The sequence below is a fragment of the Ostrea edulis genome, chromosome 6 (genome assembly GCF_947568905.1).
Source record: "Ostrea edulis chromosome 6, xbOstEdul1.1, whole genome shotgun sequence".
Classification (NCBI taxonomy): domain Eukaryota; kingdom Metazoa; phylum Mollusca; class Bivalvia; order Ostreida; family Ostreidae; genus Ostrea; species Ostrea edulis.
The window spans coordinates 36,636,722-36,657,336 of NC_079169.1; the positions used below are offsets into that span (position 1 = coordinate 36,636,722).

General features: G+C 37.8%; 1 protein-coding gene across 1 annotated transcript; it reads left to right on the plus strand.

Moving 5' to 3' along the window:
• The first annotated feature begins 1,590 nt into the window (after nucleotides 1–1,590).
• Nucleotides 1,591–8,778, plus strand: LOC130047263 (uncharacterized). The gene is made up of 3 exons (XM_056141888.1): nucleotides 1,591–1,909; nucleotides 4,184–4,543; nucleotides 8,708–8,778. The coding sequence occupies exons 1-3, from the start codon at nucleotides 1,654–1,656 to the stop codon at nucleotides 8,776–8,778; spliced, it is 687 nt and encodes a 228-aa protein (XP_055997863.1). The 5' UTR covers nucleotides 1,591–1,653.
• Nucleotides 8,779–20,615: the final 11,837 nt, after the last annotated feature.

The following is a 20,615-nucleotide window of genomic DNA, read 5'->3' on the forward strand; positions in this document are numbered from 1 at the left end:
CCCGACATCACATAAAATAAGTCATGCACCAGAAAATGTTACATGAATTGCGGTATCTTGACTTTATTAAAGTTTTAAACTAAATTATAACTTTATACCATTAAATATGCAGCATTGTCGCCTATTAAATCCTACATATAGGAGTTAGGAGATTAATCACTGTTCGTTATCTTCACCTTTCACATGCACCTGCTACATCTTTGTTGACAAATAGACTAAGCTACTTGACTTTTTATACACATGTATACCAATCCTAAAGAGAAACAGGCCTATTGATTGTGGGGAATCTTCGGTCGAGAGCATTGCTTTTAATACGGAACTTTCGGGATGTGCCGGAACAACCGATTAGACATGACGTTTATACACCGCGGTCACGTGATAGTAAGCAACTGTAGGGCAAAGTTGACGTCGATACAACTGGGGTTTCACTACAAGACGGTCCGTAAAGTGCTATGCGCAGTCCCACGATGGAAGGAAAAAGGTGCATTAAGACGCGTATCCTTGGATGGAAGGCGTGAATTTCTACCGATATGTTCAAGATATTCCCTAGATTTGTTTTCCTCGCCAGCTCACATAATTTAATCAAATGTATTGTCCCATAAATGGTTGTAGTGATTCCTTTCTTTGCAGAATAGCATTTTGATACAGTAATTTGATAGCAATTGAAGTATTCCATGCTTGTTTACTTAGTTGTTATTGTAATCCAGAAATGACATGCCCTACAAATACGTTTAACGCGCAGTAAAAGTCAGAGTGGATCCGTATCTCGAAAGTCCCGTATTGGTATTGAAGAATTATGAACATCATCAGAAGATTCCCTAATTTGCTAGACATGATACGGATATAAGCATATTTATATAGGTATAAAAATTTAATATCACGCGCGGCGGACTATATATAGATAGCAATACGTTGTGACTCACGTGACCTTTTCAAAAGACATCAACATTTCAAACATAATTCTCTAAAAATTTTGTTGATATTCAGAAGTAACACGTTATTTGCTAGAAAATGAGTAAGAGACAAGTATTACAAAATCAAAGAAACATATTTAATTCCAAGATCCGACCATAAATTTAATAACTTGCAGACACCCATTTTCACTGCCACAGTAAAACAGGAAGTGTCGAGGTGGAGAGTGAAAATGCTTTTCCCAAAGATGAAGCATAATGCTGTCTGACGTGTTTCATACCGACTGTAAGCCGTTCTTGGCACACTGGTTTTAACTGCGGATAACTCAGTTTACCTGATAAGGATATAGGGCTCACGGCGGGTGTGACCGGTCGACAGGGGATGCTTACTCCTCCTAGGCACCTGATCCCACCTCTGGTGTGTCCAGGGGTCCGTGTTTGCCCAACTATCTATTTTGTATTGCTTGTAGGAGTTATGAGATTGATCACTGTTTGTTATCTTCACCTTTCATAAGTAAAGTACTTAGAGTTCACTCCTTTTATGCCGACCAGCAACTCATCATCAACATATACAAAGAAAGATAACTCTCATGTAATGAGAGTGACAAGAGCAGGCGTAATGAGGAAGCTTCCTTTTCCAACTTGTAGCTGCTGCGATTAAGACGTGTTGAACATTCCGAATCTGCAGGCAATATCTAAGGCGTATCCTTTTCGACACCAACCACGGTCTCACTTTTTCATCATGCTGCGAGTTAAACGGAGGGCCAGGAACGCTCCATATATTGGTCCAGCGGCTGGGACAAGAGGAGCCGCAGCCAGGACGACGAGGGCCCACGCCTCTGCCAGACCTACAACTGTGACAACTCCCATGGCCACTGACCTCCCTACTCAGCCTAGCCTGCCAGTCATCCCTCTAAGCACTCCGCCAGTTGTGGACCCTCATCAACAGGTTATGGCTAACTTCCCAATTAATGAAAACAGGGGAGAACAAACTTCAGGTGAAAATGTTACCAATAACATGCACTCTTATCATGAGCCTGCCATAGCACCACTAGTTAGTGTTGGCGACGAGCTGGCCGTTCACATTGAACAAACAATCAAGGAAAAAATTTGGAACCGAGATTACATTGAATTATCTAAGTTAAAACTGTCTGAATTTGAAATTTATAATGAACAACGGGTTTCAGTTGTCAATGGCCAGCTTGTCATCCAACCAAAAAATCCACCTAAAAGAATTACATCAATACATACTTGGACAGATGCATTTTTAATCTTCGCAAGTATATACTTAACGAGGCACCCTGTTGATCTCCAGGGCATCCTCAAGTATATGCACATAGTTAGACTGGCAGCAAACAGATCAGTTAGTGGGTGGATCGAATATGATAGGCAATTCAGGTTATGCCTGTCAAAGAATCCTAACATTTCCTGGGGTTCCGTTGATGCTGAGTTATGGCTCTTGTTTATTTCTAACCAGAGCCAATCACCCCCCCCCCCCCCCCTCAACCTACCCATAAATGTTTCGACTTTAACTTTAAGGGTTCATGCCTTCGCCAGCCCTGTAATTACCTCCACTTATGCATGTATTGTAATAAGTCCCATCCTAGACTACATTGTTGGGTCAATCAAAGTAACCCATCTCCTCAGGCTAACATCCCAAACCCAACATCCAACCCTCAACCCAGGCAACCGTTAAGTCAGCACAATTTTCGTCCCTTCAACCCCCGAGCACAATCCAATTCCCATCAACGTCAAAGAAATATGGGACCTAGGTTCAACACCCATTAATCATTCCATTTTGAAAAAAATTACCTTCGTGATCATCCTGATACTCAGTTAGTCCAGCACGTTGTGAATGGTTTTAGGCACGGTTTCAGTTTAAATTACACTGGATTAAGACTCTTGGTTTCGGCAAAAAATTTGAAATCTGCAACTCAGCATCAAGTTCAATTACTCCAGATAATTCATAAAGAAATTAGTTTAGGTCGTATGGCTGGTCCTTTTCACCATCGCCCTTTGTCAAATTCAAGGTGCAACCCAGTTGGGGTTTTGCCTAAAAAAGATGGGAGTTGGCGACTAATCACCAACTTATCTGCCCCAATTGGAAATAGTGTAAATGAGTTTATCGACCCGAAATTGTGTTCAGTTGCTTACGCATCATTTGATCAGGCTATCCAAATGATTCAAAGGTTAGGACAGGGGGCATTATTGTGCAAAATGGATTTATCTAGTGCTTTTAGGTTGTTACCAGTACATCCTGCTGATTGTTCTTTGTTGGGTATTTGTGTAGGTGATCAATTCTTCATTGATAAATGCATGCCATTCAGTTGCTCTATTGCTTGCGCAACTTTTGAGAAGTTTTCCTCATTACTACATTGGATAGTAGCTACCCAATCACACAACAGTAATATTATTCATTACCTCGACGATTTCTTGTTTGTTGGTAAGCCATTGTCTGATCATTGTTATTACCTCTCTCTAGTTTTCAGACAAACTTGTCGAGCAATTGGGGTTCCCATCAATGACAAAAAAACTGAGGGTCCAACTACCAAACTTACATTTCTAGGTTTGGGTATTGACACAATTAGCCAAACAATCTTCATCCCTGAACAGAAGTACATTGAGCTCAAACATGCCTTGGTCTCTATCGTCGTCCAAGAAAGTCACACTTACTCAAATGCAGTCTTTGTGTGGTTCTTTAAAATTTTTTTGCAAAGGCAGTCCCAGGTAGTCGGGCATTCAACCGTCGATTTTATAATTCTACCATTGGTATCCGTAAACCACACTTTCGACTTCGTGTCACAATAGGCATGAAACAAGATGCAAGGGTTTGGTTAGACTTCCTTGAAAACTTTAAGGGCCTTGCTCCATTTCCAGATCTCCTATGGTCATCAAATACTGCGTTAAACCTATTTACGGATAGCTGCGCATCTTGCGGAGACGGTGCATTTTACAACAACAGTTGGCTTGTTATTAAGTGGCCTAGTACCTGGGAATCTCAGGTTCTCCGAGACATAACCTTCCTCGAGTTAGTTCCTATTCTGTGTGCATTCTGGGTATGGGCGGGTAGCTTTGAGTCTAAGAAATTGTTACTACATACAGACAATTTGGCTCTGGTCCACATCTTAAATTCACAATCGAGCAAATCCGAAAGGGTCATGCAGTTAGTACGCCCATTAGTACTGCTCTGTTTACGACACAATATACAAATAAAAGCGGTTCATATTCCTGGATGTCGGAATTCGATTGCTGATGCTATTTCTCGCTTTCAGTGGGACCGCTTCAAATCCCTTGCCCCACAGGTAAAGAAATATCCGTCACGGATACCTCCAGCAATATGGCAAGTCTTGAGTATCGAATAGAAGCACTTTTAGCAGCAGCAGTTTCCAAAAACACCGCGGCTACTTATAGCAGGGCTCTAGACTCATTTACAGAATTTCGGACTAAGTACAACCTACCATCCTTTTGGCCACCTTCTGTGGACCAAATTGTTTATTACTTAGCTTATCTATCAGCAAAGAACATATCATTTTCCACAGCAAAATGCTACATAAGCGGGCTAAGTTACCATTTGCAAATTCAAGGTAAAGAAGACACAACTAAAGCTTTCATTGTTAAGAAGATGTTAGAAGGCATGCATCGTTTAAACCTATTAAAGGACATAAGGGCACCTATTTCGTTGCCCCTATTAAATCGTGTTACATTGGCACTTCCTTCAGTCTGTAAAAATTATTACGAGGCAACTTTGTTTACTGTTGCTTTTCATTTGGCCTTCTTTGCATTACTTAGAGTTAGCGAGCTAACAGTCTCTACAACACTTCATACGTAATTTCCATTCATGATCTTGGGTTCTATAAGAACCAAATTAAAATGCGTATTAGGGGTTCGTATTAGTATGCAGTGGGTTCCATTGTTCAGATAGATCTCAATCATGAAGCCTCTACCCTATTTCAATCGTTACAACATTATCTGCATTCTAGACCAACATCACCTGGCCCTTTATTACTCCACCTAAACGGTAAGCCACTCACTTCTTATCAGTTTACTTCAATCTTGCACAAAGCATTACGGTTCATTGAAGTCGACAGATCTACATTTAAATCCCATTCATTTAGAATAGGGGGTGCAGCCCATATGCATCTTTTGGGGGTCCCAGAAGAACATATCAAAATCAAGGGTAGATTGAAGTCTAATGCTGTTAAATCGTATATTCGTGTATGAATTGTCATTATAGGCTTGGTGCTTGCAACATTATACTGGTCACTAACAGTATGTTAAGTTTGAAGGTATCCACACAGTCGTATGGATAGTCGGATCATCTTTGATATATCATGCATGCAACTACACTAAACCCTATTTTGGTAATCAGCACCTCAACCTACTATCCAAGAACATTGCCATTAGATGGTTTGGTCAGAGGGGCATGACCTGGGAGCATATGGAATCTAAGATCCAAAGGCTAGTTGTTCAATTTGGTCCTCCCGATGTTTTGATGTTACATTGTGGTGGTAACAGCATCGGGACCATGTCACTTAGACAATTGCAAAGATTTATGAAGCAAACTATGTATACACTTTATCAATTATTGCGAAATTGCAGATTGATTTGGTCTGAAATATTGCCTCGTACTTGTTATCGTCATATGTTCTCATTAAATTCAGCAGAAATGCCCCGCAAGAGAATAAATTGTGCAATGAGTACATTTATCATTCAACGGGGTGGGGGTTATATTTCGTATCCTGATCTCAAATCATGTTCCCCGGTCTTGTTTCGAGACGGGGTACACTTAACTGACATTGGTCAAACTATATTCCTGAATACCATTCAGGGGGCCTTTTCACTATTATTAGGGAGGGGGTTCAGCACTTTCCGCCTCGAGCAGTTAATTGAGGTCAGTTGATCCATATTGGGCAGTTCGTCATGGCAGGGGCCAAAATTTGCAGCATGTGGCTGATGTCTACGCGCACCTTGCTTCACTACAGGTACTCGTCGACATATGGCCGAATTTTGAACTTTGAAGCCTGTCCTAGATTTCTGTTGTTTTCCAGGGTCTGGGGCCAATAATTGGGCTTCTGTCATTTTCTCATTTTTATTGATATTGCTATGCCATATACTGTTGACAAAGTCGGTGTAGCTCATTGTCGTTGTACATTATTGGTTTTTATATTTGTCATTGATTCACCTTGTATACTCATTTGCCATAACTTGTTATTGTCAAGAATTTGCTCTATATATATAAAGCCATGCCAAAAACTGCCAAATCAGTCTTGGAGTTGATGTGTCGTCATAATCAGAGTTAACTCCTTAGAGTTCACTCCTTTTATGCCGACCAGCAACTCATCATCAACATATACAAAGAAAGATAACTCTCATGTAATGAGAGTGACATGCATGTTTTCAGTACATGCTTTAAGAGCATGCGTAATGAGGAAGCTTCCTTTTCCAACTTGTAACTGCTGCGATTAAGACCCATCCCACCCAACCCGTTTCTGATATATTTCGGATATTTCTGTTTTTGTTTCAATTTTCAATTCAGGTATTGGGCGACCCTTGGAAATATACCGATACATAATAGACGTCGTGGCTTTATACAGATGTGTATTCTGGTGGAACCGTTGGTTTTTACACTGACTTGGCCGAATTTTGTACTTTGTAGCCTGCCCTAGATTTCTGTTGTTTTCCAGGGTCTGGGGCCAATAATTAGGCTTCTGTCATTTTCTCATTTTCATTGATATTGCTATGCCATACACTGTTGACAAAGTCGGTGTAGCTCATTGTCGTTGTACATTATTGGTGTTTATATTTGTCATTGATTCACCTTGTATACTCATTTGCCATAACTCGTGGCACCGTTGTTATTGTCAAGAATTTGCTCTATATGTATAAAGCCATGACAAAAAACTGCGAAATCAGTCTTGGAGTTGATGTGTCGTCATAATTAATTTTCAATTATAGACTTATAAAACTTAACCCAAATTGAAAAAAGAAAACACAATTAAACAAACATTCTGAGAGTATTGTATGGCAATACACAGTCCCCTACCGGTTGCAAAAATTACTGTACCACAACAATATTCAAAGTTTATTATGTAGGTTATGGCAAAAGGGAAAATCGGGGAACCAGGATAGGAATGGTTGGAAATCTAACTACTATTCGAGAAGAGACTAGACCAGGAAAAAAGCCAAATTTTTGATTAGGTTTAGGTCTTTAACCAAGTCAATAAACTGTGACATGAATAATTTAGCTATATTGTATTACTATGCTATAAGTTTTAATGAATGTAGTACTCTTATCTACAGAGATAAGAAACTTGGATGTAGACTAACAATTCATGCTATTATTTTTAAGTCCAAGGGCCATAACGTAATGCAAAAATCAACGGACCGAGACGAAATTTAAACTGGATCTGTAACTTGTGATGGCAAAGCAATGTACCAAATATCAATTGAATATCTGCAAGCACAACCAACAAAAGTGAGGAAAACTGATAATTCATGCTATTTTTCTAAATCCAAGGGCCACAACTTAATGAAAAATCAACAGACCGAGACGAAATTCAAACTTGATCTGTAACTTGTTATGGCAAAGCAATGCACCCAATATCAAATAAATATCTGGAAGCACAACCAAAAAAAAGTCCATGCTTTTTTTCTAAATCCAAGGACCATAATGTAATGAACATTCAACGGACCAAGACGAAATTCAAACTCGATCTGTAATTTGTTATGGCAAAGCAATGTACCATATATCAAATGAATATCTGCAAGCACAACCAAAAAAAGTCCGGAAAACTGATCATTCATGCTATTTTTCTAAGTCCAAGGGCCATAACTAAGTGAAAAATCAATAGACCGGGACCATATTCAAACTTGGTCTGTAACTTGTTATGGCAAAGCAACTAACCGAATATAAAATAAATATGTGCAAGAACAGAGAAAAAAGTGCCGAAAACTGGACAGACGGACGGAGCGCAAACCTAAAGTCCCCTTCGACTTCGTCGGTAGGGGACTAAAATTAGCAATTAATGATTTATCATTTATTAATCCTTTTTATACATATATAATATGAAAACGCATTTTTGCTGCAATTTTACTTTTTTAGAGTCTACCACATTCTCACTAAACAGTTCATACTCTCAACATCTTTCAAAAACCGAGAATGTTTTCTAAAGCATTAGTTACATAATTACAATGTACTTCTTGCATTACATGTTCTTGTATGAACCTGCATAATATAAAAGACGTAAGCAGGAAAACTACCTGCAGTTACTATAATGCATTAGCGCTGAAAGTCTATTATGTTGGTTAACCATTTTACATAGAGACTTTCTAATTACAGATCACAGGGTTGAAAACCTTTGATTGGTAACCGTGACTAAGTAATCTTAAACTTCCATATCAGCGTAATTACTCTGAAATGATCAATATCACATGACCCAGTTGTTCAAAAAGTGGTAAATTTTACACTATCTCATCTTTAAGTGTTATCTCGAGTGTAAATCAAAAAACGAGTTGATAGTAATCGGCATCAACTTTAATGATTTCAAAATTGCTGTCGTTTTATTTCCACCTAAAACCCATCTGAGCATTCAGCAATTTGAGGGGTGGAATGACGTTCAACTACGATGAGGTATTTTAAAAGTTGGTGATTCTGAATTGCAATATTTCCCGGAACTCCTAACATTTACATTGGAAAAAACTAACAGACATAGTATAATGACTTTTCGGCAATGACATCATTTTGCTGGTATTAATTGTCACTTGAAATAATTAAAGAATTTGATATTTTCAATTAGGCCATATAATCGAGCAACAGGAGCCACCATTAGACATTCCTTTACTCAAATGTCTGACCTCCAAAGTTTGATGGGCCCTCGGATGTACCCAGTCCCGTGGGGATCCAGGTTAGAATTGGCCTTTAGTACTCCTTGCTTGTCGTAAGAGGTGACTAAATGGGGCGATCCTTCGGTTGAGACAGCTAAAACCGAGGCATGATAACGAACCCTCCCTGCTCAAAGGCCATAAGCTCCGAGCTTAAGCCTAAATCTTACAGCCTTTCACCTGCAGTGGTGACGTCTCTATATGAGTGAAAAATTCTCGAGAGGGACGTTAAACAGTTACAATAAATCAATCTCCCTGCTCAAAAGCCGTAAGCGCCAAGCATAGGCCTAAATTTTGCAGCCCTTCGCCGGCAATTGTGACGTCTCCATATGAATGAAAAATTCTCGTGCGGGACACTAAACAATATTCAATCAATCAATCGAATGTACCCAGGCCTCATCATTTGATGTCTGCTACATGAGTACAATGTTGTTTTAAAATGTAAGTTTTTACCCCACTCCTAGGATCCGGGGGGGGGGGGGGGGGGGGGGGGGACAGTGACAATGAAATTCACGGTATATACTTACCTAAACACATAAGGAGGCTACACAACAATTTCAGGAATAAATGGTCAAGCACTTTCTGACAGAAAATTGAAAATGTACAAATCGTTATTGACAAGGAGGAAATCAGAGTTCGGGTAATTTAAGATGAGGCTTGTATGCTAGAAAATTTTCTACCTGTTTTATACAGGAATATTACTTAGCTTTATAACAAAAAAGTAAGACAGCGGATTGATTGTTTAGAGTTTTACGTCCATACTTTACACAGAAGTAGATCGAGACGAAGCGCTACAAAGGGGAAATTGGGGGTACCTTTGTAACAAAAGAAAAAACCTATTGGACCGGATTTTGGTTTTGTTCGTCTTTACAAAAAACACATCCATATTCATTGTAGTCAAAAGCAATAAAGATGTTTTTCACACATCGCAATGCATTCAGTAGGTTGATATAGGAAGAAACGTTTAGAAGATTTCATCTCCTATTACGATGTACATGTAGCATGATGCATGTATTGTTCGCGTTATTAGTCCCCTACCGAAGAAGTCGAAGGGGACTTTAGGTTTGTGCTCCGTCCGTCTGTCCGTCAGTCCAGTTTTCCGCACTTTTTTCTCTGTTCTTCCAGATATTTATTTTATATTTGGTACATTGCTTTGCCATAAGAAGTTACAGATCAAGTTCGAATTTCGTCTCGGCCCGTTGGTTTTTCATTAAGTTATGGCCCTTGGACTTTGAAAAATAGCATGCATATATGGGTTATCAGTTTTCCTGACTTTTGTTGGTTGTGCTTGCAGATATTTGTTTGATATTTGATATATTGCTTTGCCATAACAAGTTACAGATCAAGTTCGAATTTCATGATTATCTCGGTCCATTGGTTTTTCATTACGTTATGGCCCTTAGACTTATAAAAATAGCATGAATTGTTAGTTTAAATCCAAGTTTCTTTTCTCTGTAGATAAGAGTACTACACTCATTAAAACTTCTAGCATAGTAATACAACAATATATATCAATATAGCTAAATTATTCATGATCACCTACATGTCACAGTTTAATGACTTGGTTAAAGACCTAAACCTAATTATAAATTTGTCTTTTTTTCCGGGTGTAGTCTCTACGCGAATAGTAGTTGATTTCCAACCATTCCTATCCTGGTTCCCCCAAGTTTCCCCTTTACCATAACCTACATAATTAATGAACTTTGAATATTGTTGTAGTATAGAAATTTTTGCAACCGGTAGCGGACTATGTATTGCCATGCAATACTCTCAGAATGCTTGTTTTCATATGATATTTCATATTTTTGAATTAGTAATATCTGGTCTTCATCACCTTTTCGGCAAATTACTTATTTGCTTATATTTTTTCTTGCAACAATAAAACGTAACTGATGCATGATATCAAAATCATAAAATGGAAATCCGAGTGTGTGTAGTCACTGTCGTGTAATCCTGCAGTTAAAAACCTTATCTAAACTTGATATGCTTTTATACGCGGCACACGTAATACAGAACGAATGATAATTGCCCCCGGAACAAGTCTGCTACCTCAAAATATAGCTTTGTGTACAGGGAATTTGCTTTCACATAAATGTCTGTAATAAAAAAAAAAAAAGATCATGCATCTTAACTAGGTTATTGCAGGAAAATGTACATATTTTTATACAAACTAAAATAAAAAAAATTTAAGTGTTGAAAAGGTGAAATTAAAAGAGAAATGTAAATTTATTGCGTGAAGTGGATTTGAACGAAGCAAAAAGGAACCTCTGCATACACTGACAGAGGTGTAGCTGACTGCGCTATTCTAAGCACAAGTATGCGCTATTCTAAGTAAATATGATCCAAGTTTTCAATAACAATTCCTCTAATTTTTTCGTGAATTTCTACCCAAAGGTAGGGTTGCCTCTTAAAACAAATAATGTTGTAAATTGTTAAGATTGTAACCTATCAAAATATGGGGGGGGGGGGGTCTTTGGAACAGGAACAATGAAATTCAGGATACATGTATATACTGATATGTACCTACACACAGAAGGACGCTACACAACAAGTTCAGGGATAAATGGTCAAGCACTTTCTAAGAAAAACTTGAAAATGTACAAAACGTTATCGACAAGGAAGAGGAAATCAGAGCTCGGGTAATTTAAGGTATAACACCGGTAATTGTGCAATCAAAATGAACTAAGTCAATTGTAGTTCCATGTATTTAAAGAAATATTTTTTTCCTTGCGCGATTTTTCTCATTTCCTCTTCTTTTTTCTTAATTTTTGTACCCCTGATTAGGAAATTGTGTGTAATTTGTAGAAATAACCAAGTGTATACAAAGGAACTATTTGCTGTTGGTAGCTGAGGCTACTTCCTGAGCTGCACTCCGGCTGTTTACACACATGTGAAAAACACGTGGATTTGAGGGTAGTCTTGTTTGCGGGTAATTTATTTTCGAAAATGCGTAGGGTGTTGTTTTTTTGGTGTCGGCAGACGAGATAGGTAAAATAGAACGTGTCTGACTGCGTTATTCGGCATCAATTTTGTAAACTGATTTTTTCCCCCTCTATAGTAATATATAGTGAAAATAATTACCGGTGTGATACCTTAACATGAGGCTTGTATGCTAGAAATCAGAGCTCGTGTAATGTATGATGAGGCTTGTATGCTAGAAATTTTTCTACCTGTTTTATAAAGGAATATTACTTAGCTTTATAACAAAAAAGTAAGACAGCGGATTGATTGTTTAGACACACAATAGTAGATCGAGACGAATTGCTACAAAAGGTCAATTCTGGGTAACAAACGGACTGGAAATCCTCCTACCTTTTTAATTATGTTAAAACTAAATTGTGCGACAATGCCAAAGCACTCGAACCAAAGTTAATCCGGATTCAAATAGGTCCTCAGTACCCCTAGCTTATCGTAAGAGGCGACTAAATGGGGCGGTCCTTCGGATGAGAACGCAAAAACCGAGGTCCCGTGTCAGAGCAGGTGTGGCACGATAAAGATCCCTCCCTGCTCAAAGGCCGTAAGCCCCGAACATAGGCCTAAATTTTTACAGCCCTTCACAAGCAATGGTGACGTCTCCATGTGAGAAAAAAATACTCAAGAGGGACATTAAACAAAATAAAATCGATCAATCCAGTGGATTTCGTTATTATGATAGCACATACATACATACATGTATGAAAACTGGAAGTTGTGAAGGAATCGCTATCTCTTCTTAGAGATCGTTCTAATGTACGTTTGTAATGGAAAATGATGCTTAGCATCAATATCAGTAGACTTGAATAAACAATTTAAGTGTTGTATTGATTTAATGATATTAATGGAGGTGGCAGGGGACTGTGCCAAAGGAGTGTGTCAGTTTGAAATTCAATATGCTGAGTTTTCTCGGATTTTATTTTCAGTGGCGATCCCTTTAAATCACTCCTCGGAGACCTTAAATGAAATTCCGAACGATAGATGAGTAATCACACTATCCATAAAGTTTTTGAACAAAAGGACCCCTTGCATCATCAATGTTCAACTTTAACACATCTCCGCCGGCCCAAGTCCGACAAATAATCGAGAGGATCAATGATATTGAATCTAGTTTGTCCGTTTTGCCGATAAAAAAATGCTAGATTGATTTTTAAAACACGCGACAGACCAGGCTGATGGTTCGGTTTTAATAACTGTTTATCGTCCCTCTCGATAATTTTTCACTCATATGGAAACGTTAGACCAGGTTGAGAAAGTACAAACTTAAAATATATAAAAAGAAACGACTTCCGATTGTTTTATGAATGAAATAGGAGCCCTACTTCACACAAGACCTGATGATGTTTTAGAAGAGTATGATGTTATTGACGTTTTTGTAAATTTAGATAAATCATTTTAGGTTAATGACAACTCTGATTAAATCAATTATCAAGATTTGCATGTTGATATCTTATAATATGAAATTAGAAGGTACGAAAAACATTATATTTTGTCTTGCGTCACAAGAAGTAATGAGAATTCTGGTAGAGGACCAGTAACTTTACACGGTTATGGTGGACCCCTGAGTTAAACGCTGTAGAAAATGTATTCCGTCTTAGCTATCCAGGCCCCTGCAGAGTTCTAACAAGGACGTCATGTCAGCTCCTTAACAGTTTATTATCCATTACTTGATATCTATCTCTGTTAACAAAGACGTCATGTTAGCTACTTACCAGTTTATTACCTCAAATTCTGATAGATATCTCTATTTCAATGTACTCGACGTCTTTGACTTTGTGTTTAACAATATTTATATTTAGCATTGCATCTAGCATCTAGTTTCACTTTAAACTCATGACTTGCATGCAATCTGACTACAAGGATGTCCATACTGCGCATCTTCAACACGAACCTCCTTCCCTGCACATTATCATCAATAAAAATACTATATGTTTTATTTCCTATACGAGAAATTTCCCCAAATATAGAGACCTCACCAGTTTGGATGAAGTGCTAAAAATTTTGCATGCCACTCAGGATCTAGAAGTAGAAATTCTTCAACGTCCCAACACTTTTTGTTCATAAGGTCATATCTGAAAGACCCGTGATTTTCACTTCTATTGACAGGCGCTTCTTCAAGAAACGGTCACTACTTACGTTAAACGTGTTAGATCGGACCCAGGTCTCGCAGCTGCAGAACAAGTGCCCTAACAGCTGCAGAACTGTAGCTCTCTGAAAACATATTTTGACATAACAGAGTGTTATGTCAAAATATTTTTTCAGAGAGCTACAGTTCTGCAGCTAGTGCCCTAACCACTTGGCTACCGCAATCGAGTGAATATTTTGTTAGTGTACAGTAATAATGTGTATTATTTTTTTTACTGTACACTTAATCTCTGCTGAGATTCGGCTCGGCTGAATATTTGGACTGACGCCTTCACCGAATCTCGGAGCAGTCCTTCATAATTCATGTGTGGAAATTTATTTTCAGCTTCAGCCAGTTCTAGCAATTAATGTGCACTTAGGTCACACTGCTGTTCGCTTCAATTAAGTGATTTGACTGTTAAACTAACTCTCTATCACTATTAATGCTGTATTACTTACCGTCTAAATATGTAAATTCCATAAAATAAACCATCACTAATTTTCCCGTTCAAATGAAGACTTCTATGGCACAATATTTTATCTCCCAAAATTGAAGAGTTCCTATAGTTTGTTTTTTGAATTGGCGAAATGCAAGTAGGTATGTAGAGATACGATGTATCAGTAACTAGATAAAGCAGACTATAGGAACTCTTCAATTCCAGGAGATAAAATATTTTGCCTTGGAAATCTTCATTTGAACGGAAAATGTAGTGCCCGTTTTCATTTTGGGATTTTTATACCTAAATGGTAAGTATTACAGCATTAATAGTGATAGAGAGTTAGTTTAACATTCAAATCACTTATTTGAAGCGATCAGCAGTGTCACCGAAGTGCACATTAATTGCTAGAACTGGCTGAGCTGAAAGTAAATTTCCAGACATGAATTATGAAGGACTGCTCCGAGATTCGGTGAAGGCGTCAGTCCAAATATTCAGCCGAGCCGAATCTCAGCCGAGATTAAGTGTACAGTAAAAAATAATACACAATATTGATCACGTGATTTGAAGGTATGCATAATGATTTTCATTATTAAGAAATATAATTTTTCATCTCTGCATAGAATTACCCGTATGTAGCCTAGTGTGACACTTTTTGATAACACAGTCTTCCCGCTGTCTAATTACCACCTACATCCTTTAAAGCTATGCGCGAAAGCATTACTACTGCCTTATGAAAAAAGTCATTTTATTGCAGATGAGTATGTTATACAGTACTAGTACAGCTGAGTTGCCAGTGGAGGAAGCAGACACTTGGTCGTGTATCTATCACTATATCCTTGTCAGCTGGAACCAAAATATATTCCTCGTGTAACATCCGATTTACTAAACACAGGAGGATAGATGTACGTACTTTTGATGTGTCTAATGCAGGATTTTAACATTCCTCTTTTACTTTTAATCTATTTTGACAATTTATCAAGTTCTTTTTCATATATAGCCCATACATAGCTGGCATAATCCTCGACATAATAGAGATGAAGTTCTTTCGCCAATTGAAAGACCGAGGTTCTCTGTATTTAGGATCTTTTGAAACAGTGATTTGAGGTCCTCATTTTCAACTACATCAACATCACCAGTAATGACATGTCCAGCTGGACTATAGTTGAAAGATACTTAATTCAACTACAAGAACACGTACTTGCATTAAGTATAAGGTGGTCTATATATAGGCACTGCAAAGTTTCTTTATGATTTGGATGCAATAGTAGAAGTATATATGTAAGAAATACAGGGTGTAGACTTGAACTTGAAATATGTTGGAATACAAGACTAAACTCTTTTATGACGTAGAATATTGCTTATGTTGACGTCATCTATTCCATTTGAGATTAAGGAACCGGTGGCATGGTTGGAAGGGAATATCACCCATGATCCGCGGTGGTTTAAAGAGTCTGTGAATGGCAACATCCACAATCATATATTTCAGCGTCTTTATTCTGGTGTTGATAAATCCAAGTATAGTTTAGCTTTGGCTTCTTTAAATAACGTATGTAAAACTCTCAATGGTATAGAGTAAAGTTTTGAGCGAACATGATGTGTGCTTAATCGTCTGTTGACATAGGGTAAAAGTGAATCAAGCGTGAAATCATGTGTACTTGGTCTTTTGTATGATCTGCCTGCGTTTCCGTCTTTGTGTATTTGGAAAGAGTCCAATCACATTCACTTTATTTCCTTGTGGACTAGTTAGATTTTCTACATCATATACATAATCATTACATCCATAGTACCTAGAGTTCTGATCCAGTGATATCCTCGTTGTCTACGAAAAGGGGTACTTAAGGTTGGACTGTTTGTATGATGGTAATTTTTTTTAGAATCCTGACCCTCATCGACAAGATTTAAGTGAATCCTTAGTTTCTCCCACATAAATTAATCCACATGGGTTACACCCAATAGCGTAAACAACGTTAGGAGATTTACAAGTCAAATCATCAATTGCTTTGGTACAGAAACTCCGTCCGGTGAGATTACTACTAAATGAATTTCTAGTGATCAGTATATTACAAGTTTTACAATTTTTTTACAGAACATTTTGAGATGGAGCACACGAGATCGGAAAAGGAATGATAAAGAAATATCTTAAAGGAACATGACAATGTTTAATTTGGGTACTCTTAGGACTATATAGAGATTCAAAGTGGGGCTACAGTATGCATTCATCAGTCCCTTTGGTATGGTTAGGTTAAAGCGCATCTTATATACTGTTTTAGGTATACCATTTTAATTTCTAATTCAATAAGGATCATTTGTTCCAGTTATTATTTATTCATGTTAGACTTTATTCAATGTCGGTATGTTGAACATTTTAAACTACTCCTTAATAACTACCATTCCAATTCATATTTAGAGGTTGAGCGTTCACCCCGCATGCAGAAGGTCGGAGTTCGAATCCCGGCTGCCACGTGATGTCACGACATCCTTTTTGGATGTCGATGGATGTTAAAGCTCGGATACGATGAAATAAATGACGGAACACGACATATAAAACGGATGATATTGGGATTTAGATGAAAAACATAAGTAGAACTACATTAGCGTGACGAGATATTCGCAGAAATTCCTTTGATAAAGTTGGTTTATACCTGTGAATCGGTCTCGAATCAGGTAGCCCGTTTGTTTACATGATTTGTTGCACACCTTTACATATGAAAGGTGAAGATAACGAACAGTGATAAATCTCATAACTCCTGTAAGCAATATCAAATAGAGAGTTGGGCAAACACGGACCCCTAGATATACCAGAGGTGGGATCAGGTGCCTATGAGGAGTAAGCATCCCATGTCGACCGGTCACACCCGCCATTAACCCTATATCTTGATTTGGTAAACGGAAATATCTGTAGTATATTGGTATCTCACAAGCGTACAGAAGGTAGAAACCGAGTATTCAGAACGACGTGTGATGGTGACCGGTGGGGAAATAACATATTTTGAATACATTATTGGTTCTGTATAAAATTAATTTTATTCTAGAAGGGGTGGGGTATGTACATACTACACAGGCTATCCACACTTCAGGTTACTGTAGTTGTCCTTTACTAAAATTGTAAATTTGATGATCCCAGGGATAGGGGTTTTGGTATCAGGGTGGGGCCAAAATGACCAGTTATTAAATGTGTGAACAATAAATCTTTTTAACTCCTTCCTGATATCATTCCAATTCTTTTCAAATTTGGTAAGCATTTTTGGAGAAGGGGGGGGGGCATGCATTGTAAATTTCAGGACCCTGCACCCCTGGGACCTTTAGGGGCGGAGCAAACACTGTCCAAAATTGACAAATTTTCAAAACCCTTCTCTAGAACTGCACATGTGTAAGACAAACTAAATAAATAGTGATGTAGAGCAGGAAGGCCTCTATCAAATTTTTTAATTTCATGATCCGCGGGATAGGGCGGGGCCAAACTTACTATATAGTGTTTATATGCACAACACTTAAATAACATTTTCGTAAGTGCTATGGGTAGTAAATGGATAAGTAGAAAGAGCAGACCTTAGTCCTTTACCAAAATTGTAAATTTGATGATCTCAGTGAAACACATGTTGTTTTATACTCCTGCTGAATAATAGAATTTGGCTCAGTAATGCAGAACAGGAAAATTAGTATATTTTCCATAGCCCTTCGGGCTAGTGATTCTTTTAACTAATGCTCATCAGGTGACCGATAAGGCCTGTGGGTCTCTTGTTTAACGATAGCAGATGGGCTATACATGTATATATCTGTTGGTTATCAGAGACAATTCCCCCGATGCAGTATCGTTGATGTAAATACAAATCAGGTAGTGTTATCATCTTGAAAAAGATGTAGAAATAATTGTGGGAATTACAATCAAATTAGAAGCGTATTGTAGAAATTAATGATATAATCCAGGGGTGGTCAAACTGGGATGCCATATCTGGTAAAGAAATAATCCAAGAGAATCTCCAAAAGAAAGAAAATCCAGCGTCGTGACCAGCATATTTCATCGAGTCTTGTCATATCATAAAGATACACGCAATAATGAAGTTAGCAACTGCATTTCGATGAATACGCTAACCAATTCATGGTTTCTTCTGTAGACAGAATGAGTGACGTCAGTAACATTACCACCAGATATTACTAGAATGAGGACAATATATGAATTCCTCGTCTCTCTGTAGGTACAGTATATGTAGTTTATTATTTCCACTTTTCAAACGTCTTCCTATCATCTTTAAATTTTCGTTGGTGGGATTATAAATTAACAAGAGATGAGCATTTCATAAAATGTATAGCGCTATGTACGTCTACAATTACTGGTGTACTTTATTTATATATATATACATATATTTGTGTCTGCTTATACTCAGAGATACAGATTATATTGGCACATACATTTATACATGTATGTATTAAAATCAATATACAAAATATGAAGTGAGATTATATTTCACCCTCCTAGTACTGATATACCTACCTGTAAGCATTGTTAGCAGTACACACAGGATTAACAGTGGAGGATTTAGCCCCCCCCCCCCCCACACACACACACAAATGCACAAGGTATTACTGGAATACTTGCATGAAAACGCCAGATTTGACACCCAAAATGGTTGAGTATTCTGGCTAATAATTGACTTTCACGTGTGTTTCACCCATTCCGGAAATCCTGGATCCGCCACTGATTACCGAATCAAAGCTTAGAAGCATGATACTACTGTCTTGTTGATTTAGCTTTTTTTATATAGTAAACACGTGCTATTGTGGGTAAAGATATTGATCGTTATACCATAGAAAGATATGAAACGGCAAAGCTGGAAAAATTGCAGCAAACGTGATGATGGATAAGATATTAAGCCTTAAGTCAATATTCAACTAAATAATTTAATTGCCCCATTCGTTACACGTCAATGTTGCTAAGTAAGTGAGAAAACTCTTTTATATGGAAATGTTTATCGTTCCTCTTGAGTTCATCCTTTGTTCTGCGTCAGAAGAGGCAACCAATAATGTTCAATAGTTTTAGCTGCGGAATTTGTCTCATTAGACTTAACGCTGATGTACAGAAAATAGCGATAAAACTGGAATTTCCGTGGGGAAGAGACTGGGTTACAACCACAATTAAAAGGTCATCCATGGCGACCAGGAGTAACAAGAGACCTGTTAATAAGAAATAAGTCGATATACTGATTTATTTTAGCACTGATGAAAACTGCAATTTGAACATGCAGTCGTGTATCGTAATCTTAGTCAATTTAAGGCTTTGAATTGGTCAAACAAATTGTTGTTGACAACAGGAGCTGGTATTAAGAATAATTTGATAGAATGTCTGACCTTCTGTCAATAATGAACCATGGGATTTGAAAAAAACGAGATATGTAAATTGTGACGTCACTGCTTCATTACCACAAATGATTATTATGATATAATTGACATCTTAGTTGCTATATAACTTATATACGTCAAACAGTATCTCAGAAACATCACCGAAAATAATAAAACCTGATGTGAATTTATCTTTAATACATGTCGAATTTCCGGACAATGCTTTTTTGATAAAAGTTGGTTAACCTTTATAAAAAATAAACAAATAAAAATTGTCTGGAATTTGACAGATTTATGACCCAACTATTGACATCGTGATAGATGGGCCAGATTTACCAAAACAACCTGTCATTGGGTAAAATGTTTCATAGCAATTGAATCCATTCTTTACACACCGAGTTTAACTACCGGATTACTCCGTTTACGCGATCGACAAGGGTTCATGGCGGGTTTGACCGGTTGACAACGGATGCTTCGTACCTCTGGTATGTCCAGGAGTCCGTGTTAGTTTTACTCTTGGGTTTGTATTCTTTATAGGAGTTATGAGATTGATCACTGTTCGTTATCTTCACCTTTTCATTTAGAAGAGAGAATCACTGTGAGGGTTCTTTAACGTGTCAGCGCCTGACGCGGCACGATACCTCCGTTTTAAAAGACTTCACCAAAAGACACGTGATTCTCACTTCTAAATGTCGAGCAATCACTACCTATGTTGACGTCCGAGGTTTGACGCGGCCATGGCACGACGAGGCTCGAACTTACGACCTGCCGATTTTGAAGCGAGCACTCTACCACTGAGCTACCAAAACTGGTTGATAAAACACAGAAATTTAAATGCTGCGTTGAACTCAACAATAGAGATTGTTTACCTGATCGTTTGAATTCGTCTAATTGCGTCATTCTGTTAATACGTTACAATCAAAGCTTGCTTCTAATCAATTCTCGTGTA

What these genes read in the sequence shown, in the direction of transcription:
- LOC130047263 (XM_056141888.1), top strand. Translation starts at nt 1,654, where the DNA reads ATGCTGCGAGTTAAACGGAGGGCCAGGAACGCTCCATATATTGGTCCA. An exon ending in CAGGGGAGAACAAACTTCAG is followed by an intron (nt 1,910 to 4,183) that starts GTGAAAATGTTA and finishes TCTCGCTTTCAG; the next exon opens with TGGGACCGCTTCAAATCCCT. An exon ending in TGTTAAGAAGATGTTAGAAG is followed by an intron (nt 4,544 to 8,707) that starts GCATGCATCGTT and finishes ATTTTCAATTAG; the next exon opens with GCCATATAATCGAGCAACAG.